The sequence below is a fragment of the Lingula anatina genome, chromosome 2, assembly GCF_051362555.1.
Source record: "Lingula anatina isolate TDL-2025a chromosome 2, LinAna3.0, whole genome shotgun sequence".
In the NCBI taxonomy this organism is placed as follows: domain Eukaryota; kingdom Metazoa; phylum Brachiopoda; class Lingulata; order Lingulida; family Lingulidae; genus Lingula; species Lingula anatina.
The window spans coordinates 14,505,226-14,528,535 of record NC_141768.1 but is presented as its reverse complement, the minus strand read 5'-3'; the positions used below and the strand labels follow the sequence as shown (position 1 = coordinate 14,528,535).

The 23,310-nt window shown below is 36.5% G+C and overlaps 1 protein-coding gene across 1 annotated transcript; it reads right to left on the bottom strand.

Moving 5' to 3' along the window:
• Positions 1 to 1,174: 1,174 nt before the first annotated feature.
• LOC106162679 (putative G protein-coupled receptor CG31760) lies at positions 1,175 to 18,388 on the bottom strand. Its single transcript, XM_087006575.1, has 11 exons — positions 17,588 to 18,388; positions 13,908 to 14,376; positions 12,965 to 13,132; positions 12,445 to 12,565; positions 9,292 to 9,621; positions 6,806 to 6,874; positions 6,299 to 6,408; positions 5,613 to 5,827; positions 4,827 to 4,965; positions 4,267 to 4,372; positions 1,175 to 2,556 (listed from the first exon to the last, which is right to left on the bottom strand). The coding sequence occupies exons 1-11, from the start codon at positions 17,667 to 17,669 to the stop codon at positions 2,305 to 2,307; spliced, it is 2,061 nt and encodes a 686-aa protein (XP_086862701.1). The 5' UTR covers positions 17,670 to 18,388; the 3' UTR covers positions 1,175 to 2,304.
• Positions 18,389 to 23,310: the final 4,922 nt, after the last annotated feature.

The window sequence follows — 23,310 nt, the reverse complement described above, 5'->3', positions numbered from 1 at the left end:
GAGGACAGCCACAATATCTTGAAGGAATTGATGATTGAGTGTGAAGAACAATGTGTGGTAGTGGAGAGTGTCGATAAAGAAATATCTCACTGAAACATGATTTTAAGGATTCAACATATGTCGAGGAGAAAGTGGAGAGACGCAATATCTTGAAGAGACTGATGATAGAGTGTGGACTACAATGACATCAAGTATTTGATACAAAGGATAGAGTATAGAAATAGAACAGGTGATAACTTAGTGGAATTGATAATAGATGAAACCCATCCTGACAGCTAAATTACAACAGAAAAAAAGAAACAGCTCATAACATACTCAATACGCTTAATTTGCTATTGGTAGTGACTCCATAATTATTACTACGACTATCTTTATCAATTTATAGTTGCACAAAAAGTTATCAAATGTTGTTATCTTATTAGACATTACATTCGTTTTCTTTCTTTTGCTTTTATCTATTGATTTGCTTGGTTTTGTTGCAAGAATTCCATCCTAATGGTTTTGTAGACTATTATACACAACGAAGATCTATCCTACACCCCATTTCCATAGATTAGATCGACCTACTTTAGATCGACCTAACTCCCTGGGGGTTCACGCTAAATAGCTGTCAGCCGGGCGGACACGAAAGTTAATTACCCCCTTACGGCTTGTAGTAGGCGGGACGGACATTTACGTCGGATTATCTGAAAGTAATCTAGTGAGACTCCCCGCGGGGATAGATCGATCTAAAATCTATGGGAATAGATCCCAAGATAAGACCAAATATAATATATATTCAAAGGAAAGAGCGAAAGGCAATCAAACTATCTTGTAAAATTTAAGATCTGTCCCAGAACACAAGCTGACGAAATTTATACTCCTCTAAGATGCTTTTCTGCATGGGTAATTTTTTCTCGCAATTGCCATATCATCTAAACAGCGTTTTTCACTTTTGAGTCGCTCATTCATCGCGAACATATATAAAGCAAGAATTAAAACAGGTTAATCCAGAGCCCGAGTAAGCGTCGTTTTGATGTGATCAAGGTCAGTGGACCTTAATGACGACCATACTTATACTGCATTAAATTACATCTCATATATATATATATATATTCTATAACCACCCATCAAGTGACCAGTTTGTCGGACTATCTACATACATATACAGTGCATACTAAACAATGTATCCTTTCAAAAATATTTATCTTTTATTGAAATCATAACTACAAATCAATGAATGATATTGTTACAAAACTGATGGAGTGTAGGTGCGCTCCTACGTGTGCATTTGTGCATACTCAGGTGTCAGTTATATTGTACGTGTATAGCCACGACACCATTACGATACGTTTGTGCTTTTTGACATAGTCTGCGTATTTCCTTATTATTGTTCTAAATTTTGACTCAGACCTAATAAATGTCAGTTGTCTTGTTTTTAAATTCAAAGCCTCCCTCGAGGCGTACCCCCAGGTGTACGTGCCAAAATGCAAACTCTTCGAGTTACTCGTTATGAATTTGATGTGATCTCCGATCATCTTGTCACGCTTTCCTTAAACAAATCTAACTACTATTTCGCCACATTAATCTCTAACACATAAGGAAGAATCCATGTATGTAACAGAACGGTTATTGCTTCACATACCGTATACAGACTGATCCCACTCCAAAAATAACAAATAATAATAATAATAAGCAATCAATCAAAATAAAGATCAGACAGTGCCAAACATATTTGGCGAGTTTCAGCAAAGCACCAATACTATCTTTCGGCTCTAAATCATGAACACGTACTAGTTGTTTACAGATGAAGTATATCTACTCTTGTCATGTGAACTATATGATTATTATCATTTCCAATCCACTTAGAGCATTTGACCGAGTCTGACAGTCTTTGCGAGGTTTGCAAGACCTCTGTTGACAGAACTGCCCATCGGAATTACCCAGGTCGACATGTCCTGTCCATTGAGAATCTATGCTTAGAATGTTATGGAAACGGTACATAGTTCATGCTCTAGTGTCTATGTCACAAAAGTAGGCCTACTTTATCAAAATCGTCAAAGCTTTCGGCGAAACATAAAATGGTGACACACATTTTTCTTCTTGGCCTAAAAAGTTCGATTTTCTGTTTTGTTGAATGGCAGAGAATATCTCAAACCAACACCAACATAGACAAAAATGAATATGATTTACTTTCATATTTAAAAATGAAGAGTAAGATATTCCCTGCAGTGATTATAATGGTAACCATTCTCCTGTACATACACATTTATGCATATCACGTTGCACGTCCAAATGTCATTGCTAGGGTCACCCAATGGCCATTCAAATGTGACTTTGGAAAACAACGGTTGATGACGCCTGGGATGTCTGAACGCAAGCGTCTGCCTGCATCTTGCGAGAAATCGTTCGGTTATCAATTTCCGTCAAGTTGCCGGGTTCTGATGTACTGGGGTAGATTTTGTTATTGAAAAGACTGCGGTTGTGATACGATCGTTGTCTTTGAGAAACTCCTCTCCCCGGCCCTTCTTGTAATGCTAAATTACTGGCGTTCTGAGGATAAAGAATGACGTGGAACTGAAAGGTAGAAATGAGTATCACTTAAAATAAATGCCATACATGTATGTTTAAATTATCTATAGACATATTTGTAATTTAAGAAAGCTTTAACTAATTGCTTAGTATGGTTCGAATACAAGACAGTTCGCTTGAGACACAAAGGTCAGAACAATTACTTTAGCAGTTCAACATCCATAGACAACAATTTATGAGATTCTTAACGATAATCGTTTCACACGTAGGCCTACACGTAACACGTGTGCATTTTTCTTTATATACATGTGAATTTTCCAATGAGATTTTCGAGGAAGTGTTGAAGGGCTTACTGTATGAAAATCAATAGATATACAATAGCATTTAGTAGCCTACGTACGGAAATATTTATAAATGTGCATCCTTAGGAAATGTGAACCGAGACAGCTCCAAAGCTGTTTGCTACAACTAGAGCAAAAATGAAAAAAAATATCTTGCACGAACATATCAGAATTTTTTAATGGATAAAACGAGAAAAAACTGCCTCAAACGCCCTGCTGTTGCACTTGACAGCATCAGTTTTACAGGGTAATAAAAACAACACGCAACTTTTGGATTTGACGCGTCTGTGCACTGGATCATAAAAGAAGACAAATCGCGCAGTCCTTTTATTTAAAATTCTATTAGATATTAATTTTCTGTTGATTCTCAATACAAGACTTATCAGTATGACAACAGTATAACGCCCTTCAGGTTGCAATACAATTAAGGCTTCGTTCACATGCAATGTCTATTTTCTAATTTCTATTTTCTATTTGCTCTATCTTATGATCACGTATCTATAGTAACTTATACATGTAGTAACTGGCTCGCGCTGCCAGTAATTACGCCGCGGGATATTCAGGCCACAGACCGTGATCATAAGACATACCGCAAATAGAAAATAGAATTTAGAAAATAGACATTGCATGTGAACGAAGCCTAATAATACCATTGTAAAAGGCGATAATTCCTGCCATTTTTCAAATGCAGGAATTGCCGGTAATGACGACAGTGCTATGCTTGGCTAGGCCCTGTGTTATCTAACGCCTGCTTCTGTGTAGCACAAGCTTTTTGAAATTTTTATCGAAATAAATTCTATCTGTATTGTATTCAAGGGGCCAAAAGAAGAGAGAAATATTGTTCTTTTATACTTTGATTACCTTGGATTTCATGATTATGATTTCCATTTATCACGGGAAATCAGAGACCAGAAAAAAACGTCTACCTAAAATGCCATAATCCTAACTAAGATGTATGCTTTGATTACGTTATGTGGGTTGCGTTACTACCTACGAACTTGTGAACACCATATACCTTTAAACATTACACTATGATATCATGTGTGTGTGTGTGTGTGTGTGTGTGTGTGTGTTGGACCTGCTTTAACACGAAATCTTCCTGTTAGTTAATTTCTTTCAATGACAAAAGTAGTTGTACTTTTATATGAAAAATTCATCCCTTTGCCTTGAAACAACACAGGTCATAAGAGAAATCTACTGTAATGTCCTGTAAGCTTTTTCACACGAAAGTAACTTGATTTGTGCTGGCGTTTTCGAAGATCCCAATAGCAGGTGGAAAACATGTTATGTACATCACGAGCTAAGACTAGTGTTACAGCTTTTAAACAAAGAAACCAAAGCGTGTTATGTTTGACGACGTCAACCCATTCATGGCTCTTCCCATGCATAATATAATGCACTCCCGGGAAATTACCTTTGGAACATAAATGAGGCACATCATGCTGGTGACTGAGACTTGCAGGTAAAGAATCAACATAAGGTACTGTACATCTGGTCCCTCCTGCATTGCTATAAACTGACTGAAAACATAATGGAGAACATATTACACAAAAAAGCCACTTCCATTTGAAGGATAAAAGTTATCCCAACTTCGCGTGCTAATGGTAAATAACATAAGTTTCGCCCATGGGTCTATATACAGAGAAATGAGGTCAGGGACTTCATGACAGAAACATTTCTTTATTCCTCCTTCTATCATATTGTGTATCCCAGTGGTACAATATGCATTCATTCCCCCAATTATCATTTCTGTATGCAATATGTAAGGTCCTTCTCGCTACAGTAATCAAATGATATTCTACAGTTATCTCCAGGCTACTTGTTAATGGACATTAATTAACACTTTGCTTAATAATGTTTATCCAATGCGTTTCTGTCTCATTGTTCATTGACGTATGGGTATCAAATAAATATGTCGCCTCTAATACTGGTCATTTATCACAGAAATGTATAAATTGGTGAAAAACGACTTACTGTATTATATAAAGCGAAAGGCCTAATAACCCAGTATTGTAAATTGACCAAGATATGTGTTTGCTCTCGTTGTAATAACTTGGCGCCTTTCTCACCACGAATGAGAGGTATACTCCCCAGAGCAGAAAACCAAGCTTACCTGAAATAAGACGTGTTTTCAAATATTGATTATGTGGAGAATATATATACGGTCCATAGTTTTGCATTTTCATTAGCTGTTTAATTAAATAAGACAAAATGCTTTTATTAAATGAAAATATGCTTTATATTGATTGTCATGGTGCATAAGGATTATCACCACTTTTTTAAAGGAGAGTCGTTTTTCGCAGATTTCAAAGCCAAAAAATAAGAATAAGATTTCCCATCATTTAAGTAATCAAGTATAAGATATAAATCAGGGAGCTAAAAAAACGTTTCTATTTTCAAAATTCAATAACTAAAATTTTTTTGCAATGAAATTTGGGATATTGTAAGTACCACAAAAATAAATAAAATTTTAAGTCAATGTGTCAAAAGTGCACGACACTGGCACCTGTCGGAAGTCACATAGGCCGGCATGGAATTTCTTGACATAAGATTTCAATTTTTTCTGTGTGCCAAAACCAAGAAAGATAGATTCAAGAAATTTTCAGAATTTTTTAGACACATCGTTTTCTAAAATACCTCTAATTTCATTGCAATATCTTCAAACCTATAGAAGTTAGTGAACTTAACAATTAGTTTTTTTTTCTTTGAGCCACCCGATATTGGAGCCTTCATGTAAATTCATGATACTCAAATACTCACATGATTCTGCGCCATGCTGCCACCAACCCGCTAAACATGTACTGAATTTTAGCCCAGAGGAGGTGGTCAGCGGAATAAGACGATTCTGTTCGGCCACCGTCCAAGCAGTCAGGTAAATAAGACTGACCGCTACTATTGGGATAAGTCGAGGTAATAATAATTTATCGGTAAGTTTTATCTTCTTAAATTTGGAAACTTCAAATATAGCTGCAATCCTAAAATCAAAAATCGAAAGACGTAATTCTACAATAAGCATAAATACCTTTGAAATGAGTCAGGCCGCATTCACAATAGCGGACTAACTAGTCTGCGGATCAAATACTTGAATGCTTGTTGCGTAATCCCAGAGGGAAATGTATTCAGTGTCTATCAGAGGAGTAAACGGCAGGCATTTAAGTGGGTCGCCACATTTGATCCTGGGACTAGTTAGTCCGCTGTTGTGAATGCAGCCTTTAACTATTTATCTTAATTGGCACATCGTTTACTATTTCCATCTATATTTAATATACACAAAAATATATATACCCGCCACACCCTTCTAATAATATTGGAAGCGGGGAACCTTACAACCCGCTTTAGGAAGTCATTAAACACTGTAAATATTCCCCAAGTATCACAGACTGTTAACCAAGATAAACATGTGCATGTACAGTGATTGCTAGACCTTAAGTTGTTCATGTGATTACCTGTAGGTTTTTAAAAGTAAAGCTCCATACGTTAACGCAAATCCCAGGTATCGCAACCATGGCCTTATGATACATGAAATATTCGTGGCCTTGGGGTATTCCACAAATACCTGAAATGATAAAAAAAAGCAATATGTACATTACCTTTGGTTGATTTATCAGTGTAAACACAGCCTTTTTCAAAATTAATTTGGGCGAATACATGATGCAAGATTAATGACATCTTTTACGTAACAGCAAACACCAATGGAATTATGCTCGTTTGAAAATCACATGCATCCAAATCACATCACATCCAACTGAAAAATACTTCATTTAAATGTAATGCTTTATTTAAAGAAATGAAAATGAAATGAAAACTATCCACAGTTTGTTTGTTTTTTAATGATAGTGTACATGTAGCATCTCAAAGCTACATGACAACGCATGTTCTTTTGAGTTTTCACCAATGACGTTTTCTCTATTCAGCCATTAGATTACCAGTGGCATCTAAGAGAGAATACCAACCTCTGAAACCATGAGCAGCGAACCAATAGACATTATGTGCAAAAACACTGGACTTGCTGCCTTGATCACCTGTAAAAAGGTAAGCTAATCTTACAACCAGAACACGAAAATAAACTTAAAAATATGAAACAGGACTCTAACAAATCAGTTTTACTGCTGATTACACGCGAAGATTATTGTATGTCACATATGAAATACAAATTCATGCGTCCAAATAAGTGAACAATAAGCCCGTTTTGGGTTGCACGTTTTCATTTTATTCTCAGATGAATCTTATTTCATTTCTTGTTTGTTCTAAATGCAATTTGGTAGGCTCCTAAAATACAAATCATAAAGCCTTGAATATATTTGCCACGCGATGTCCGCAAGGTGCTCGTATTCTGCTCGTAAACTCCTTTTCGTGTGGCGTCTGTGCGGAAGCAGGCAGTGGCTGTGCAAAATCGTAAATCGTAGGGATTTACGGCCTCTGTAGCCCCTACAATTTTGTCAAGCTAAAACTTTTGACAAATTTTGAAAATCATAAGCCCGTGGGCCGTAGCATTATCGTAGGAGGCACAACAAACAATAATAAAGATGTTTAAAATATAGAGTAATTTACTTGCATAAATTTTAAGTTTTGCATTTTCTTACTCTAGCCACAATGATGCTTAAATTAGAGGGGGGCTGTACCGATAACTTATCGGATCTTCAAGGAAGCTGCACGGAAGATGTCCGGCAACATCCGAGAGGCCGAAAGAGCTCCGTGCGATCATTTTGCATCCGACAACCGATTTTTCCTACGTGACCTCAAGGTCATGTCACGGCACCCGCACGTAATGTAAACGTAGGGGAGACCGGGGCTAGTTGGCCCAGTTAGACACTTTTTGCCTTGTAGAGCCAACTAGGAGTGGGTTAGAGTAACAAAACCGGTTTCAAAGTAAGCCCCATGAACTAAGCTACGTATGCAACGTCATTATTTTTCAAATATAATGCCAGGTGGCTCACAATTTGACAAAAAACGCAGTTGACGTCAGGGGGGCCAACTTGCCCAGGGTTGGGGCAAGTTGGCCCCCCTATACGAAAATGAAGTATATATATCCCATGTAAACGCCTTGAAATACATTTTTATAAAATTTTAATTTATTTAATTGATTTTTGAGAGTCTTTGATGAATAAACAGTTCAAGTGAGGCAGATTTATTGAGGTTTCCGTATGTCACGTTGTTGGGGGGGGGGGGGGGGGGTATGTGTTGCAAGAACCAAAATATCTATCAATAAAATGTGTTTTGTTTTAATTAAGAATAAATAAATAATGGTATAAAGAAGGTTTTTAATGAATGAAAACGAATAATAAATTTTCTTTTTAAAAGAAAGTAACAAATTCAGTTTTAAACCACTGAGTTTGTTTCAACAATGGTCTCTAGCTAGGGAGGGGTGGAAAATCCCCTTGGGGCCACATATAACACTATAAATACAAAGGGAATCCCCTTACAATGAATTAAGGCAAAATAAATGTTTTTCTACGGAAAGTCCAATGGATTTGCTTTTTAATACTTACAATCAACAGAATATTTCTAATATAAATTTTCAAAAAGACACCAGAGAGAAAATTTAAAAAAATCAATCAGACGGTAATAGACACCGGCAAGCTTTGTCAATTTCACCAACTTGTTTATTTCAAACAGCGTTGCGCGCAAAGGTTTGTGGGTAATATGAGGGTCCAACTTGCCCCGAGTTAAGGGGGCCAACTAGCCCCGGGTGCACATTATCTGTTTTAAAGGATGGTAGCCATTTATGATGATAGAATGAGCAACGATGATACATCTCTGTGAAACTTGAAACGATGAGCTTCAGTTTGATGCCCTATACATATCTTATATTCGATCAAAAGCCTATGAAAATAGATTTTTAAATCTCTTAAACAAAATTACTTTTAGGTGCAAAAATCGTTTATTTCGACTCACCGCTTAAGTAAAACTTTTTAACGTCCGACACTTCCTTAGCATTGTAGGCTACGGTCACTTTGCAAGAGTATGTGGCCAATTTTTTTTACCTCGTAGTTACTTTTTCATAAATTGACGGGGGGGCAACTTACCCCGGGGTCCAACTAGCCCCGGTCTCCCCTACCCGCCGTAGCCCGTAGCTACTTACGATGCCAAAATATCATATGGAAAATTGTATACGCTTTCATCGTTCGACACCCGTGGCAAATATAAGCTAGGCTTAAGCCTGTAATAACACTTTGATGTCAGTCCTTTAGCAAGGTGACTAGTTTTACATAATACCCAAATAAATGCCACCATAATTCGCCGCCTACCTGTTTTCAGTAGTCTGTACACATTTATAAGCACTAGAAATTGAGAAAGTGATTGGATGTGTTTTGTAATGTATGGTTACAAATTGCGTTGCCTGTGTTGTATAATTTTGTCTAATAAAATGTTTATCGCTGCATATTACATCGTTAGTTCTTTGCGCTACAGTAACTCCATCTTTGCTGTATCAATTTACCTTTTCGTTTCTGTACCGCCAAATGATAACAGCCAAAGTTATAATGCCAGCTAACATGAGGCAACCAATGATAAGTATACACGTTCTTGCGGCCATGTTTAAAGCGTACATACAAGGCGTGGCATCTGTGCACGTGTCGCACCCCTCGGGACACGAAAGGCATTTGTATTCGTCAGGGTATTCTTCCGGGGCTTGATTTTGAAAGTAGTTTTCAAGCTCAACTCCGCTGAAGGACTTTTTCGGGGCATCAACGACGGGAAAATAAAAGCCTTTCTTGCACAAGCATTCATACGCCCCTCTTCTAAGCCCCATACCGGTAATTGCAACGCACTGGAACAAAATACAGCATTTAAAACAAGTCAAATATCTTTTTAGAATTGACTAGAGTTTGTTTAAAAGATAAATTTTTAGATCAAACTATAATAATGGAAACGTAATTGATAATTGACATGGGTTAATTCGTAATAATTATATTGTGTAAGGTAGGGAAAAGAACGTCAAATTTTAAACATCTATGCATTTAAAAGACCATTTTTATGAAAAATCGACCCACGGGAAAGGTGCTTTTTTAATAAATATTTCATACCTTATAAAGAAATAAACATTTCGACGCAAATATTATACTCCACTATAACTGTGGCTTTTTAGACTGGTGTAAATGGTGCGTTCTTTCCGTTATTTAAAGCAGGTCTCAAAACAAGAGAGTTTAGGAGAAATAAACTCGATTCTACATTTTACATATTCTGCAGCAGACATTATGGAATACAACAGTAAATAAATTGACAGTGGCAGATTTGAAAGTGCTTGAGTGACACGGGGACATTTCCTATAGTAAAATTGCCACCACACCCGCAACTCCATATCATCCACCTTTCCCAAACGGGAAGCAAAGCATTTGTTGAGACCAAAAGAAGAATATCTGACATGCTTCAGTATGTACATGTTTTGCAAAAAAAAAAAAAAAACCCCTTTATTCGATCTCCATGATAGCTGACCGATGGCACTATTCCGGTACTTTAAAGCTTATTAGATCTACTTAATGTAGGTACATTTCGAACGTGAAACAGTCGGTGGATACATTTTCAGTTATGGGTCTGAATACGGCAGAACTGCTTAAACGCCTCAGATGATGCATGGCTTTTTGACCAGCGACATCCATTAGGTAACCCATGATCATTAACACCGATAAATACAACATTGGCCAAAAAGGTTGTCCCACCCCTAATTCCATGTACTTTTACTTACAAATGATCGCCTCACAAGTGTAAATTGTCTTAAACAATGCTTTTTTATTCCAGATAACATATCCAACATGATTAATGTTTAAGAAAATCCAAAATAGTGCACGAGGTGATCAGTTGTAAATAAAAGCACAAGGAATTAGCGGTGGAACAACCCTTTTTGACATGTTGTATATATGCCTATAGCCAATAGTTCAAAAACTGCAAGGAAACCTATTAAGAATAGTTGAAACACTGTCAGAAATCCTTTAATCAATGATTGGAGACTGCCGGAAAAAGAAAGAGTTGAAGCTTTCACTGACAGACATGAATCCTGGTACCCAGGTGTGATGATAAGACATAGAGCTAACGAAGGTAATATAGTGACTTGAAGAAAATTATTAGATGGTGTAATGCAGCAGATTTTCAAAGGTGTACAGGTGCCATGCATACGCTGTTAATCGTGTTTTATATATCTCAAGGAGGAGAAACCGCGTTTAAAATGAATAGCACCCCGGAAGTGAAGACTTCCGTCAAGAGGAGGCGTAATGGAATATGCACGATTAAATCATCTGATTATGAAAAGTTATAAAACGTCACGTTATCAGTATCATTTAATTGCATCTAGTTAAAATGGCACATAAACGAGATTATAACTGCAGGTGTCACGAATGTTTTTATATATAATTTCGTGACACTTGTTTCAAATAATATAGTTGGAAAATGACTCTTAGGGTGCATTCCCAGAGATTTAGATCGATCCAGAGATTAAGATTTAGATCGACCTAACTCCCTAGGGGTTCACGCTAAATTGCAGTCAGCCGAGCGCGCGCCATAGTTAATTACCCCTTTACAGCTTTTAGTAGGCGGGACAGACGCTTAAGCCGGCTAAGCTGACAGAAATCTAGTGAGACTCCCCACAGGGATAGATCGATCTAAAATCTATGGGAATGGGGTCTTAGACAATGAAAAAGTTCAATATCTACACTATTGTTCTCATCAACACATGACGTGAATGTCATTCCTTTAGTTGTTTAGATCACTTTTTCTGGACGCGGATCCAAACTGAATCCGAGTCGTGTCATCTTTCTTCAATAAATAAGTACGTTGAATACAATCAGTTTAAAGTTCAGTGTTATACTTATTATTGTGAACTGTCTCACCCTCGTTATGGTTATGTTAACTCATTAAATGGGACAAAAAAAGATACAAACGGCGACTCAAGAAGTAATTGGACGAGGAGACATGGCCACTTACCATAATGTTTACTTTTTCTATCAGCTCGCCTCATATAACGTACACTGGTATAGTCATGACGGGAGAGTAATGTGTTTCATAATCAAGACATTAACTCACAGTTTGATAGCTAATACAGGAGAGTAATATATTTCATGATAAGCATGTACTTGGAAGTACATAAACCTAGTTCATTAATTTGCCAACATGATTTTTCATTAGTAAGTGTGATGCATGACACTTGACAGTCACATCCGGGAATCGATATAATTAATTAATAAGGTGTGTGTGTGTGTGTGTGTGTGTGTGCGTGCGCGCGCTCGCTTGTGCCTTTGCCATGCTTCAAGCCGACAATAATTGTCACCTTCGTGTCATTGCGGCACTGTTTAACTAATTACAGCAAAATGACCATTAAAGGTAATACAATACATCCTCCGCTGTCAACGTATCTTTAAACTATACACTGCAGTGCACAGTTAAACACCGAGGAATCAATCACACAAGCAAACAATAACACACGCTCTCTCAAACTTGTCAAACGTGTCGGAAGATTCTGCTAATGGTTCTGAAAATTTGCCTCGATACCGTTTTAAGATAAACATAATTTCAACTGACGGCTTAACCACAAACTGTGTAATTTCCTTCATTGAGCATATAGTTTCGCAATTATGGCAGTCAAGTCAAATTTGATACCTACCACTGTGGTTTTGTGGCAACGATGGGTATTACGAAACCACGAAGAATGGCTCTTCTCTTCCTCGTTGTCACATTGGTTTATATCTATGTAAGTCAGCTCTATGTCTATGGTGGTAACACCCCTACAGCAAATAAAAAGAAATAGAGATATACATTGCTGTATTTGCTTTATATTAAACTGCCTCTCACTATCACTTTTCCTTTAACAAAATTGTTAACCCCAACCCCATGTTTCTAAAAGAGAAAAGAGGTGCTCTTGGGCCCTTAGGGGCCCGTTTCATGCATTCACTTTATTAAAAGATTCAGGGGCGTAAAATGCCTGATTGACTTTTCGATCCCTTCTTCTTTTTTCGTGTCGGGGATAATATGATATTGTACTGATTTTATTTAATCTATATATTTCTGTTTATCTTCCCTTTGAAAGTTCCAGTATTTGTTAACAGCAATAGTCATTTCGTAGAGATAAGGAGGCAAAGAAGTTTAGGAAGTAGTAAGCTTCTAATGGTTTAAGTGATACCTACAAGAATGTTAGCCCGTTTGATGCGTTCTTATGGAAGAAAGGTGCAGAAAATGTCACCATCCAAATGTCCCCTCCGCCACAATCAAAGTACGGCATGGTCCAGTGCCCATTGGACAACTCGGTCAGAGGATGGTCGACTGATTTATTGGCGGCGTGGCTATGGTTATTTCTTTAATTATTAACAGAAAGCATATTGTAAAACAATATTTTATGTATAATCTGACAGGTAGTTGAGCCACTGGATAGATATTTAAAAAGAGAAAAGGGCAGATCAAGATGAAAGACGGATAGGGAATGAATGAAAGGGAAATGGACGGAGAGATTAAAGTATGGATGGATGGAAAGATGAATCATGTTAATTATAATGCTTTTACATGCAGGTATGTTCATATATCAGATCTCAGCACACAACTTATATCGTTTGGTTGACTAATGCTTTTAGGATATTAAACGTCAAGCAAAACTGTGCATTCGAGCGGGAAATTGTATATTGTCCTACTGATTAACGTTATTTCTCTCTTGACATTTTATCCGAAACTGCTCATGCCAATTTCCAAGAAGACATCTAGTGTAAAGGGTGACTTTAAATCCCTTTGACAGCTAGGCTACTCCATTAGACAAAGGAAGGATAGGGGTGTAAAATGAAGTGGAAATATCTTTAAAAAATAAATAATGGGGCACAAGGCTAAGAAGCTACAAAATGCAAAAACCCCAGTACTAGAGCGGTTATTAATGATAATGATCGATGATATTGTCCAAGCCAGGCTTTTAAAATGTATTATATTAATGTGTCGTTTTGTAATAAATACTGTTGGAAACATCATCCGCTGATAATATCTCATCTGATCTAGGTATATTTGATTTGATCACATTTTTAACTGCTTTTCCTTCCTCATAACAATTTACATTAAACTGAAACCGAAAGACTACAGAAGAGTACTTACCGCAAACTCGATGTGTGAGTAACAACGGTCATATTAGACCAATCTACGCTCTTGATGTTGATGTACCACTCTGTTGAAGGTAGCAGGTAGTTATAATTCAACGAAAGATCAAACGCTTCCACTGCCCCATTTTTCCGAAATGCGTACGGGCAGAAGGTATGGTATCCCGGATAAGTATCAGGTTCCCAAGCAATTGCAGAACCGAAAATCAAATCATTAGCTTCCACGTTGGTTTGAACAAGTGAAAAAAGAAACTGATCATTATGTATGATGTTTGATTCAGTTATGTTACCTTCTTCTGCCGCATGTATAAGTTTTGTCAGAAGATTTGCTGTTCTGACGGCCACCAAGGCGTAGTCCTTCCATGCGTTTTGGTCGAATTCGACCGGAAGAGATTCCTGGGTTCCGGTAGAGCAATTGTTCTTGGACACGCTCTCGATGTATTTTAAGGCCAATGTGGCATTAGAATCTGAAGACAAAACAACTAACTTTATGAATAATATATGATCGGTGAAACGCCATATGATCTGAATTTTTACACTAAACTTTTTCCAATGGTATTACACGGTTGAATTTTTACTCAAAATCATCGCATGCCATGTCAATGATATATTGCGCTCTATACACAAACAGAACATGAATATAATTAATGTCTTCATGAATACGTGTCTTGGAAACCAAAAAAAAAAAAAAAAAAAAAAAAAAAAAAAAAATTACATGGTCATTTTAGATTTTGACAGTTTCATTCGATTTTTCATTTTATTGAAAATAAGGTAGTCAGGGGGAAAGAATCGCAAAACATTTACTTATATTTTGCTTGGCATGAGATTTGAATGAAAACGCGTTTGCTTGGTGATACTTTGTCTTGCATGGTAAGTCTTACAGATAATGTAAGTTCAAAAGGCATCAAAGGTAATCATGTCATCGACTTTTTTGTGGCAAACGATGAAATTGATAACCACAAACATCCCAGGTTCTTGAAAAGAAATTCATATTTTCACAATTCATTTTTCAACAAAATATGGACACAGCACCTCTTGATTTGCTATCGGCTATATTGATAAAAATATATACCGCTTCAATATATTATTTTCAAAAATCAAATACGAGTTTATTTACACGGATTAAGAAAGCCTGGGATTCTATTCCGAAGAACAATTGACAGGTTCTTTGAAGAGGGAGCAGAGGAAATTAGAGATCAATAATCTGGTTTCTGTGTCAATAGATGGCTTAAACAGTTATTTTTCTGAGAATAGACATCGGAGTGCCACTCTGTGACTGAACTCCCATTAGGAGGCGTGCATGGCAAAAAATTGATCCATGCGTGCACCAGGTTTACAATTTATACAGCCGGGCTGGCGACTGGTCTGTTTTACTAAATGATCTTATAATTAACATTTTTTTTTTTTTTTTTTTTTTTGTTTTTTTGTTTTTGTACAACAAGTCGGAACCTTCTTGTTTTCTCTTAGGATATTTCCATTAAGCAATGAATCATTGTGAGGATACATGGTTTCACCAAAGAAAAGTTGGGAAAAGAGTCCAAGGGACATTTTTAATCACACGTGTCTAATAAGCCTACTCTCCTCCCTGGATCCGTCTTCATAGTTTGGTTTTCACCAATTATAATTTATTTTAAATATATCAATTTATGTAATTGAATATTCTTCTTTTCCCGTTAAGGGTTATGTGTGTTGTCCGTGTCACGTAACACTTGTGTCACACAGCGATGTGTGGGAAAGAGAACTTATGATGTGTATCATGGGAAGACATACAGCTTTTTTGGTTTATTTCATCAAGGAATTAGGGAACGTAACCTAGTCTTATTTTAGAAGAATCAAATGAGTTTAATTTATAAATTTTCATTACAATAATGAGAAATTCGTTTATTTGCTGTGCTGAATGGGTGGAACGAGCTAAGGTGCCACATATTTGTCAATTCGTAATTAAAATTCCCGAGGTAGACTGAAGACGATTTATATTTTTTTTCACTTTAGGAGAATGTATGGTTCTTATACAATCTTTATAAATGATAATGTTCATCTTTCTTAAGATTCAGTTTCATTTGTGTTTCTTATTACTGGAAATATATTTATGCGAAATAATTCGACTTATTTGACTTTTCTCCATTTCCCGCATTAAATAAGAAGCACGTGGTATGGTCTTTAATTTGTGACACACTAATGACCATATCGATTCAATAGTCAAGCCAATCTAATATGATTCCAGCTGTGTACAGTAGTTACTCATACAATGGGCTTTGAGCTTTTTTTTTTTCTTAATCGTGGTGGCCAAATAAAAAACTGTACCGGTATTTTCAATATGAGTTAAGGCTTCTCTGCTGGGACTTACTTTAAATATATAGATTTTGGTCAACACAACAACTGCGCTAGTTTCTTGGCTGTTCAAGCCAAGATAAGTTCAGTAGTTGCATTACAGAGATATACTTACTGTTAGTGAAATGTTAGAACAAACGGGTTAAAAAGAGCAACGCCAGGCTGACAAACATGTATTTACTAGAGCACCAAATGTCCTCCTAATATATAGCTATCCATCTTAACATACTGCGGTTTTGATGAAGCTTAAAGCTTTAAATGCCCTTCATCATAACTAACCGTTTGATGCAATTGTTGCATTTAAAGCAATCTGACACGCAGTACTAGTGTTATTGATGAGAAAGTGTGCCGAAGCACCATTCTAATACATCACTTAAAAATCAAGTTTGATTGTGTATTTTATGTTAAAATCCCAAACGACAGGACAATTTAATCCTTCCCGACACAACTAAGGTCTTATTTTTACCCTAACCAGATTGTCATATCCCCAAAGGACGACAAAAAATGTGAGTTTGTGTGATTCAGTGAGCCGTGCGATGCTAGAATGGGTTTAATTAGTTTTTCTGCTGACATTTTTTGGTTTCAAGATTAAAGAAATTTTAGATCGAAATTGTGTCAAAATACACCATAGACCTATGATATAGGCCTACAGTATCTATACAAGTCCAATATGATGAGAAACGCTGTTATTAATTCACCACTATCTCTTTTCTTTATCCCTTCTATATGCCTGTCAGTTGCGTAAGCCTCGTTGAGACCATGCAGGTACAGTGGCAGTTTTAAGAGGCAACAATCTGAGGCTCATAAAAGCATATTTCATACAATTCAAACTATTCCAAAGTTTGCCATTCATTTCAAAACATTCCGGCGAAGATACCCCTCCGAGCTCCCTAAAACGCCAGTAGCTCTGCACTGGGGTCCACTGTGGGATATGTTATGTATTTGATAATACACCATGGCGTGCCATTCTTTGAAAAAAAAAATAAATAAAACAGAGAATGAATACGGGAAATAATGCTCGAGTACCCTGGCAAGCAAGCGAAATACTGCCCTTTCCCCGTATTGAAGACATGTTCGAGATAAGACCACATTCCCGACAAAAGCCAAGACTGTATACAGTATAAGGGATCGTAATTAAAGACGAATTTAGCTGGATAGGCGACTTCACCCTAATGGACTTTTTGCAGTTTTAGCAATAAAAATGTCAGATTTATCCTTTTTCGTTTTGTATTTTGTTCAAATGTATTATCTCTATTCGCCGCTTTCACAGACGTATGGCTTAAACTAATGCAATGCCAAATATGTGAAACACAATAAAAGAGATACTTAAAAGTAGACATATCTTACCTGTATTTGCACCCGTACAAGCAAAATAGCTTATAAAGAAGACCACGGCTTTTTGCCAGTTACGCACATTGTTTCCAGACATGTTTGGAGACGTTAGGCTGAGTAATTACCCCACATAACTACCACACCACCTGTATATTTTCACTGCCAGTTCTTTCACACATACGTTGTAAGTAGCGCGCACACGCAGTGCCTGATATAGCAATCGATTAGATAGCAGTTTTCTTTTTGTTTCGAAAGGCTATTCCATTTTAGCTTAAGGGAGGGGATGTTTTGGATTGAATTTGGACTTCCTAAGTGCACCATTCCCTCTATTAGCTATTTTACAATCTCACTGCAGTCGGGCATTTATTATTATAATACCCTTTAAAGGATAAAACAAATATGTACAGATACATGTATCAGACGCCCACATTAGTTTTGATGATCTTTATAAACGTAAGCGCCTCCTCCCCATTAAAACCCCACTCATTATTTGACAAACTTGGTATTGATAAATGCTGCTCAATGTGAATAGGATTCACAAACATGTTGATATGATAAATTACTAATAAGAATGTATTTCCCAAAGGTTGGCGCGACGTATTCAAATCGTAGAAAGCGTGCAAAAATGAGTGAATTAATAAATAGAGGGCCATTCCATAGGCCTTTTACAAAAATGTTTATTGTCCACCATCAAAGAGTCTGTAGCCCCACATCTTTCTTGTGTTATGGTATATGAATTTGGAAATAAGATAGAAGCTTCATCGATCCTTTGTTTCTGAAACCTTATACTGGTACATATAAATAAATTTAGGTCAAGCTTAGTCGTAGCAAGAAGCATCCACAAGTGGGCAAGACTGTCAGCAAGATTTTGAAACTCGGGGTAATTATTTTGCCTCCCACGTTGAAAGTAACCATATGTTTGGTGTGATAGCAAAGCGCACATATGATATGATATGACAAATAACACAATGGACACTGACATGAGAATAGATGTGATAGAGCAACCTCAAGGTCTTAACGCATTTCCAGCTAGCTCCCTGTGACAGCGATTGTTTAACCTTCATATAATATCTCTCATGATCATGTTAGCTAGCTTCTCTCCTCTAAATCTCTGGTATCTTAGGCCCACTATGACTGCATTTACATTTATTGCCCTAGTTTTAGTGACAAATTGCTAAAATTTAATCGCTAAAGAACGAGGGCAAACGAGAACAAGTAAATGTCGTGAGGTGGCAATGTGGATAAATATGCCAGCATTCTCGCAAGTAGTTTTAAATAATATTCATGGCTGAAGATCTGTTTTAGTTGACTAACAAAGTGACTTATTCTAAAACCCAGTTTGCATTCTTTTCCACTTAACATAACCTAACAGTCATAACATGACATTCCAATCGTATGTCACATTGAGTACAAACAAAACAAAGCTATATGGAACAAAACCCCTGAGAAAGAGATTCATAAAAAAACCCTGACGTTCCTTCCTTCATTTCATTGTTCCTTACTAAGTGATTACCTGTTTTGTACACTTCTACCGTATGCTCACGGTTATATCTTTTAATTAAACAAAATATCGATATTGATTCCCCATAATACAGTAGCTTTATAGAAGAAAGTCCTTATTTGATAAAGACACGTTCGTAAGATTAACTGTCGCCTTTTATACCTAATTATATCTGTTTTCTTGTAAATCTTTCTCAAAAAAATGGTCCAGGTAAAAGTGCTAGTCAGCAGAATTTGAAGTACCCGGGTGGCTGGAAGAAAAACTAAGAAAATGTGAACACTCTCTCTTACTTTCGTAAGTTGGGATCGCTACCCTATCAGTTTCTATTGTGTGTGTTTATCATTGTGTTTCAATGAAGAGTACAGATCAATCCATTCTGCAGGACTTGGTGTAGTGGTTCGCAGCCAAAGTTGCTGAATTTGTATACATTAATTGTCTATGTGAGGTTTTCCATTTTTAACAGCAATCAGTAATCGTGTGTAACGATTTACATTTGCTTCACTGCATTTGTTTCACTGTGGGTGTTCCTCATTGCACGTTTCATGGAACAGGAACAGATAATTCATTCCGTAGGACTTGGTGTAGTGGTTTGCAGCGAAGGTCGTTGCATACATACAACTGTATTACTTGTCTTTGCCGTATTTTCCATTTTTTTAACAAAAAATAAGCAATCGTGTGTTACTGTTTACATTATATTTGCTTCACTACAAATGCAGAAATCGGACTCCATAAACCAGTCGTAAATGTTATATAAACTACTTTTAAATGTGAAAACAGACTATTCAGTGCATTTTATTAAATACAAGATACTTTATGACTTCCTTAAAAAGTTTTGTTATTATCTCATGCTTTCTATGTTGCTGGTTTAAAAAATTGAAATATTGCACAATGAGAACCATTTTTGTTTTATAGACTTATACACGTATAGACTTATAGACGTATTGACTAATACACAGTCAACCATGTGCATTGTAACGATACGCACTTTAAAATTACATTTTTGTTTTCTATAAATGATTCTGACACCCTAGCGGACTAAACATCTTTATGAATACCTAAAAGATGTGGACTAAAGCAGGAACTGTACAGGTGTATTATCGGAAAGAGGGGCTATGCATTACATGTATATTTAAGATTTGCCGACTTCCTAAAATGTTCTCTCTCTTTGGCATCTGATGGTTGCTTTTTTCTTTTGCTTAATTTCAGTCAATATTTGCATTTTTGACACTAGTAGTAATTTCATTACATAAAGAAGAATATATACATCAGGCTTTTATAAGACAGAGTAAACCAAATGAGATGCTGGACAGCATAGATTCAGTGAACTGCTCATTTATGTATATGATACCTTGATGATTAGATGACAACGGCTAGGGGTCAACGTGATAAGAGTTTGTCCAGATAAAAGCAAACATGCCCAGCCAACGACCTCTCTATTTCCACCATTGGTCCAGCACGCTGACCAGGAGACTGATTCATCCCTCTAGAAGATCTTGAATCTGCATGGGACCAGGAGGGTATGTATACATAAAGTTAACAAAACACTACCCACTAATTCCACATTTAAGGGACCTCCATTTAGTATCAAGTCATTATGATGTCCCAGAAAAAAGATATGACAAATATAAAGATGACATCAAGTCCAACCTTAAAAAATATAGCCCGAAAAAAATCAAATTGAAATATGGGGAATTGTAAGTTAGAGAAAAAAGTGTTCAAATTACATGAAATGCTTTGAACTAGTCAATAACAAGAGCATTCAATCTCTTCAAGCACCTCTTTATCCGTTAAGATCATTGTCTGTGGTCTGCCGGACACACCATGATTTGATGGCTTTTTTAAGCAGGGACATCCGAACCATTACCAAATCAAACGATTTTATTCATAGAATTTAAACTTGTCTAACATACAGGACTTCATTGTGCGATACAATGAAAGAACTCAAAAATGGGTCAATGGGATTAACAAAATTTTGAACTGTATCCAAGTCAATTACACGTGATACTCTTACTAGAAACCCACAATCTCGATTTAACTACTTCCAGAATTCTGGAAGCCTAGGCTCAGTTAAAGGTGCACAAGCATATTTGCCCATATATATCTTCAAGGTTAAAAATTATTATACAACGATTTTCTAATCAGTAAGTGGTCTAGGGTTTAAAAAGTACAGTATTTAGCGTTTTTCCGTCAGCTAAAAAAAAAACAACATCGTATAACATTATGAAAGAAAGATATTGGGAAAAAAACCTAAAGACTTTTATGTATCCAAAAATTACTTTTAATATCCTCGACATATGTAAATTATATCGGTATTGACGAGCTTAACCTGGCTTATTGGCTGGTTCCTGGTTAAAATTCATGACCTCTGTGCTTAAGTCAAAAGCCACATGGGGATGGATTTTTGAAACTTTGTGCCACCAGCTACATCATCGTGATAATAGTTAGGGGTCTATAAACTTTGTTTTTATCACGATAAGGTCAGTAGAGGACAGTGAACCAATACTTCAAATATCATTTCATCGGCTTTGGAGTTCGACATCGTAAGTGCAAAGTGAATTTTCATGTTTTTATATCTGTACGTGCTAATACGAATAGATCTGCATCTCAGAATTGATTATCTAGAATGTTTTCTTGTGTGTAGCAAGAAAAAAATAATTAACATAATTATTGCATAAAGAAATGTTTATTCAAAAGGCAAAAAAACCCAAAATATGCAATCTTAAGTCAACAAACTTGTAGGTTCTTCGTGCTTAGTTGAAAACAGTGTTACAAGCCTAGCGATATTGCTGCCCTGTTTGGATAATGTTATGAGTTTAAGGGTCTTCTCTAATAAAGGTTACAACGTCTTAAATCCAAGAAAACATGAAGCCAGTTTAAATTCAGAACGTCTATAAAACGAAAGAGCAAACTAGTTTAGATTTCAACTGAATAAATTAACAGAGAATATCTATGATGTGTTGACAAGGCACTGTCATTGTCAGTGGGTATTAAACCAGTTAGACCTGAAAAATACATATACATATACCATTAAAGTTTATAAATAAGAGAGAAATTCCATTTGATTGTTAAAACTACAATTTAGGTGTCTGCGCATGTGCATCGATTTGCATATATCAGCCACCAGGTAGTAAGTCCTTATCTCGGACCGTTTTTAGATCTATTTAAGCAGCCACTTTTTGCAGAAATCAACGGCTAATTTTTGTCCCGCACAACAGTCGTAGTAAACGCCTGCATCCTCGCAATCGGCCCCACACAGAAAACAAAAATCGAAATGAATGGCGTTACTTTTGCATTTAGCTTCACGGTTAATGGATTTTCGGAGTGGCCTTTGAAAATAGAAATTGGAAGAATCCTGGTTTCTTTTCCAAATCGCACTGTAGGCCTTGTATGGAGACATTTTCTTCCAAATCGACATGGTGTTTCTGCCTCTCTTTTCAACGTCGTTGTCTTCTCTTGTTGCGCCTTCGTAACCCGCAGGCGCCTGCAGGTTGTCGTCGTCTGCGACATGAGAAATGGGAGTTAGCCAGATACGATCCGTAACATCGGCTTCCGCTGAATTAGAAGCAGCGTCATCTTTTTTCCAAATTGCCGATAGGTTATTTCTCCCCCTTTTTCGCCATATAGAACTCATGCCATGCCTGCTGCCAGTTTCTGAATTTCTCCGCCAGATCGATGAAACCGAGTGAGACGGATTTGCAGCGTCGACCACAGTTACTATAGCATACAATGCAAATATGACGGACGCTGCCATCTCTAAAAATGAGAAAATTGAAAACATTTATGATTATAAAAATAAGAAATATTAGGATATAAATTATGTTTATATTACAAAAGTGTCATAATGTTTAGTATGTAGCTCGCCGTTGCAAAAACTTTGGACAGAATTTGAAAACAAGGCAGTATAAAACTTATTTGACGCACCACGATTACCAGGGGAATGTTGCAACGGCATGAACGTATACAAATGAAACTCACGGGTGTGGATGTTGTTTCTGTTTCCTAAAGTTTATAAATAAAAGTGGCAGTTTTTTTACAGCAGGTTGTCATATTAAATTAGGGGACATCAAAAGAAATGGCTGTACATTATTTATCAATGTGCAGGCGAATGACTGCTTTCTAAAGTCACACATGCAAAGTTGAGATACCATATCAGCAAGTCTTAAAGTGCCCGACTGTGTTACAGATATAGAAAAGCAAAAAAAAAAAAAAAAAAAAAAAAAAAGAAAAAAATTACTAT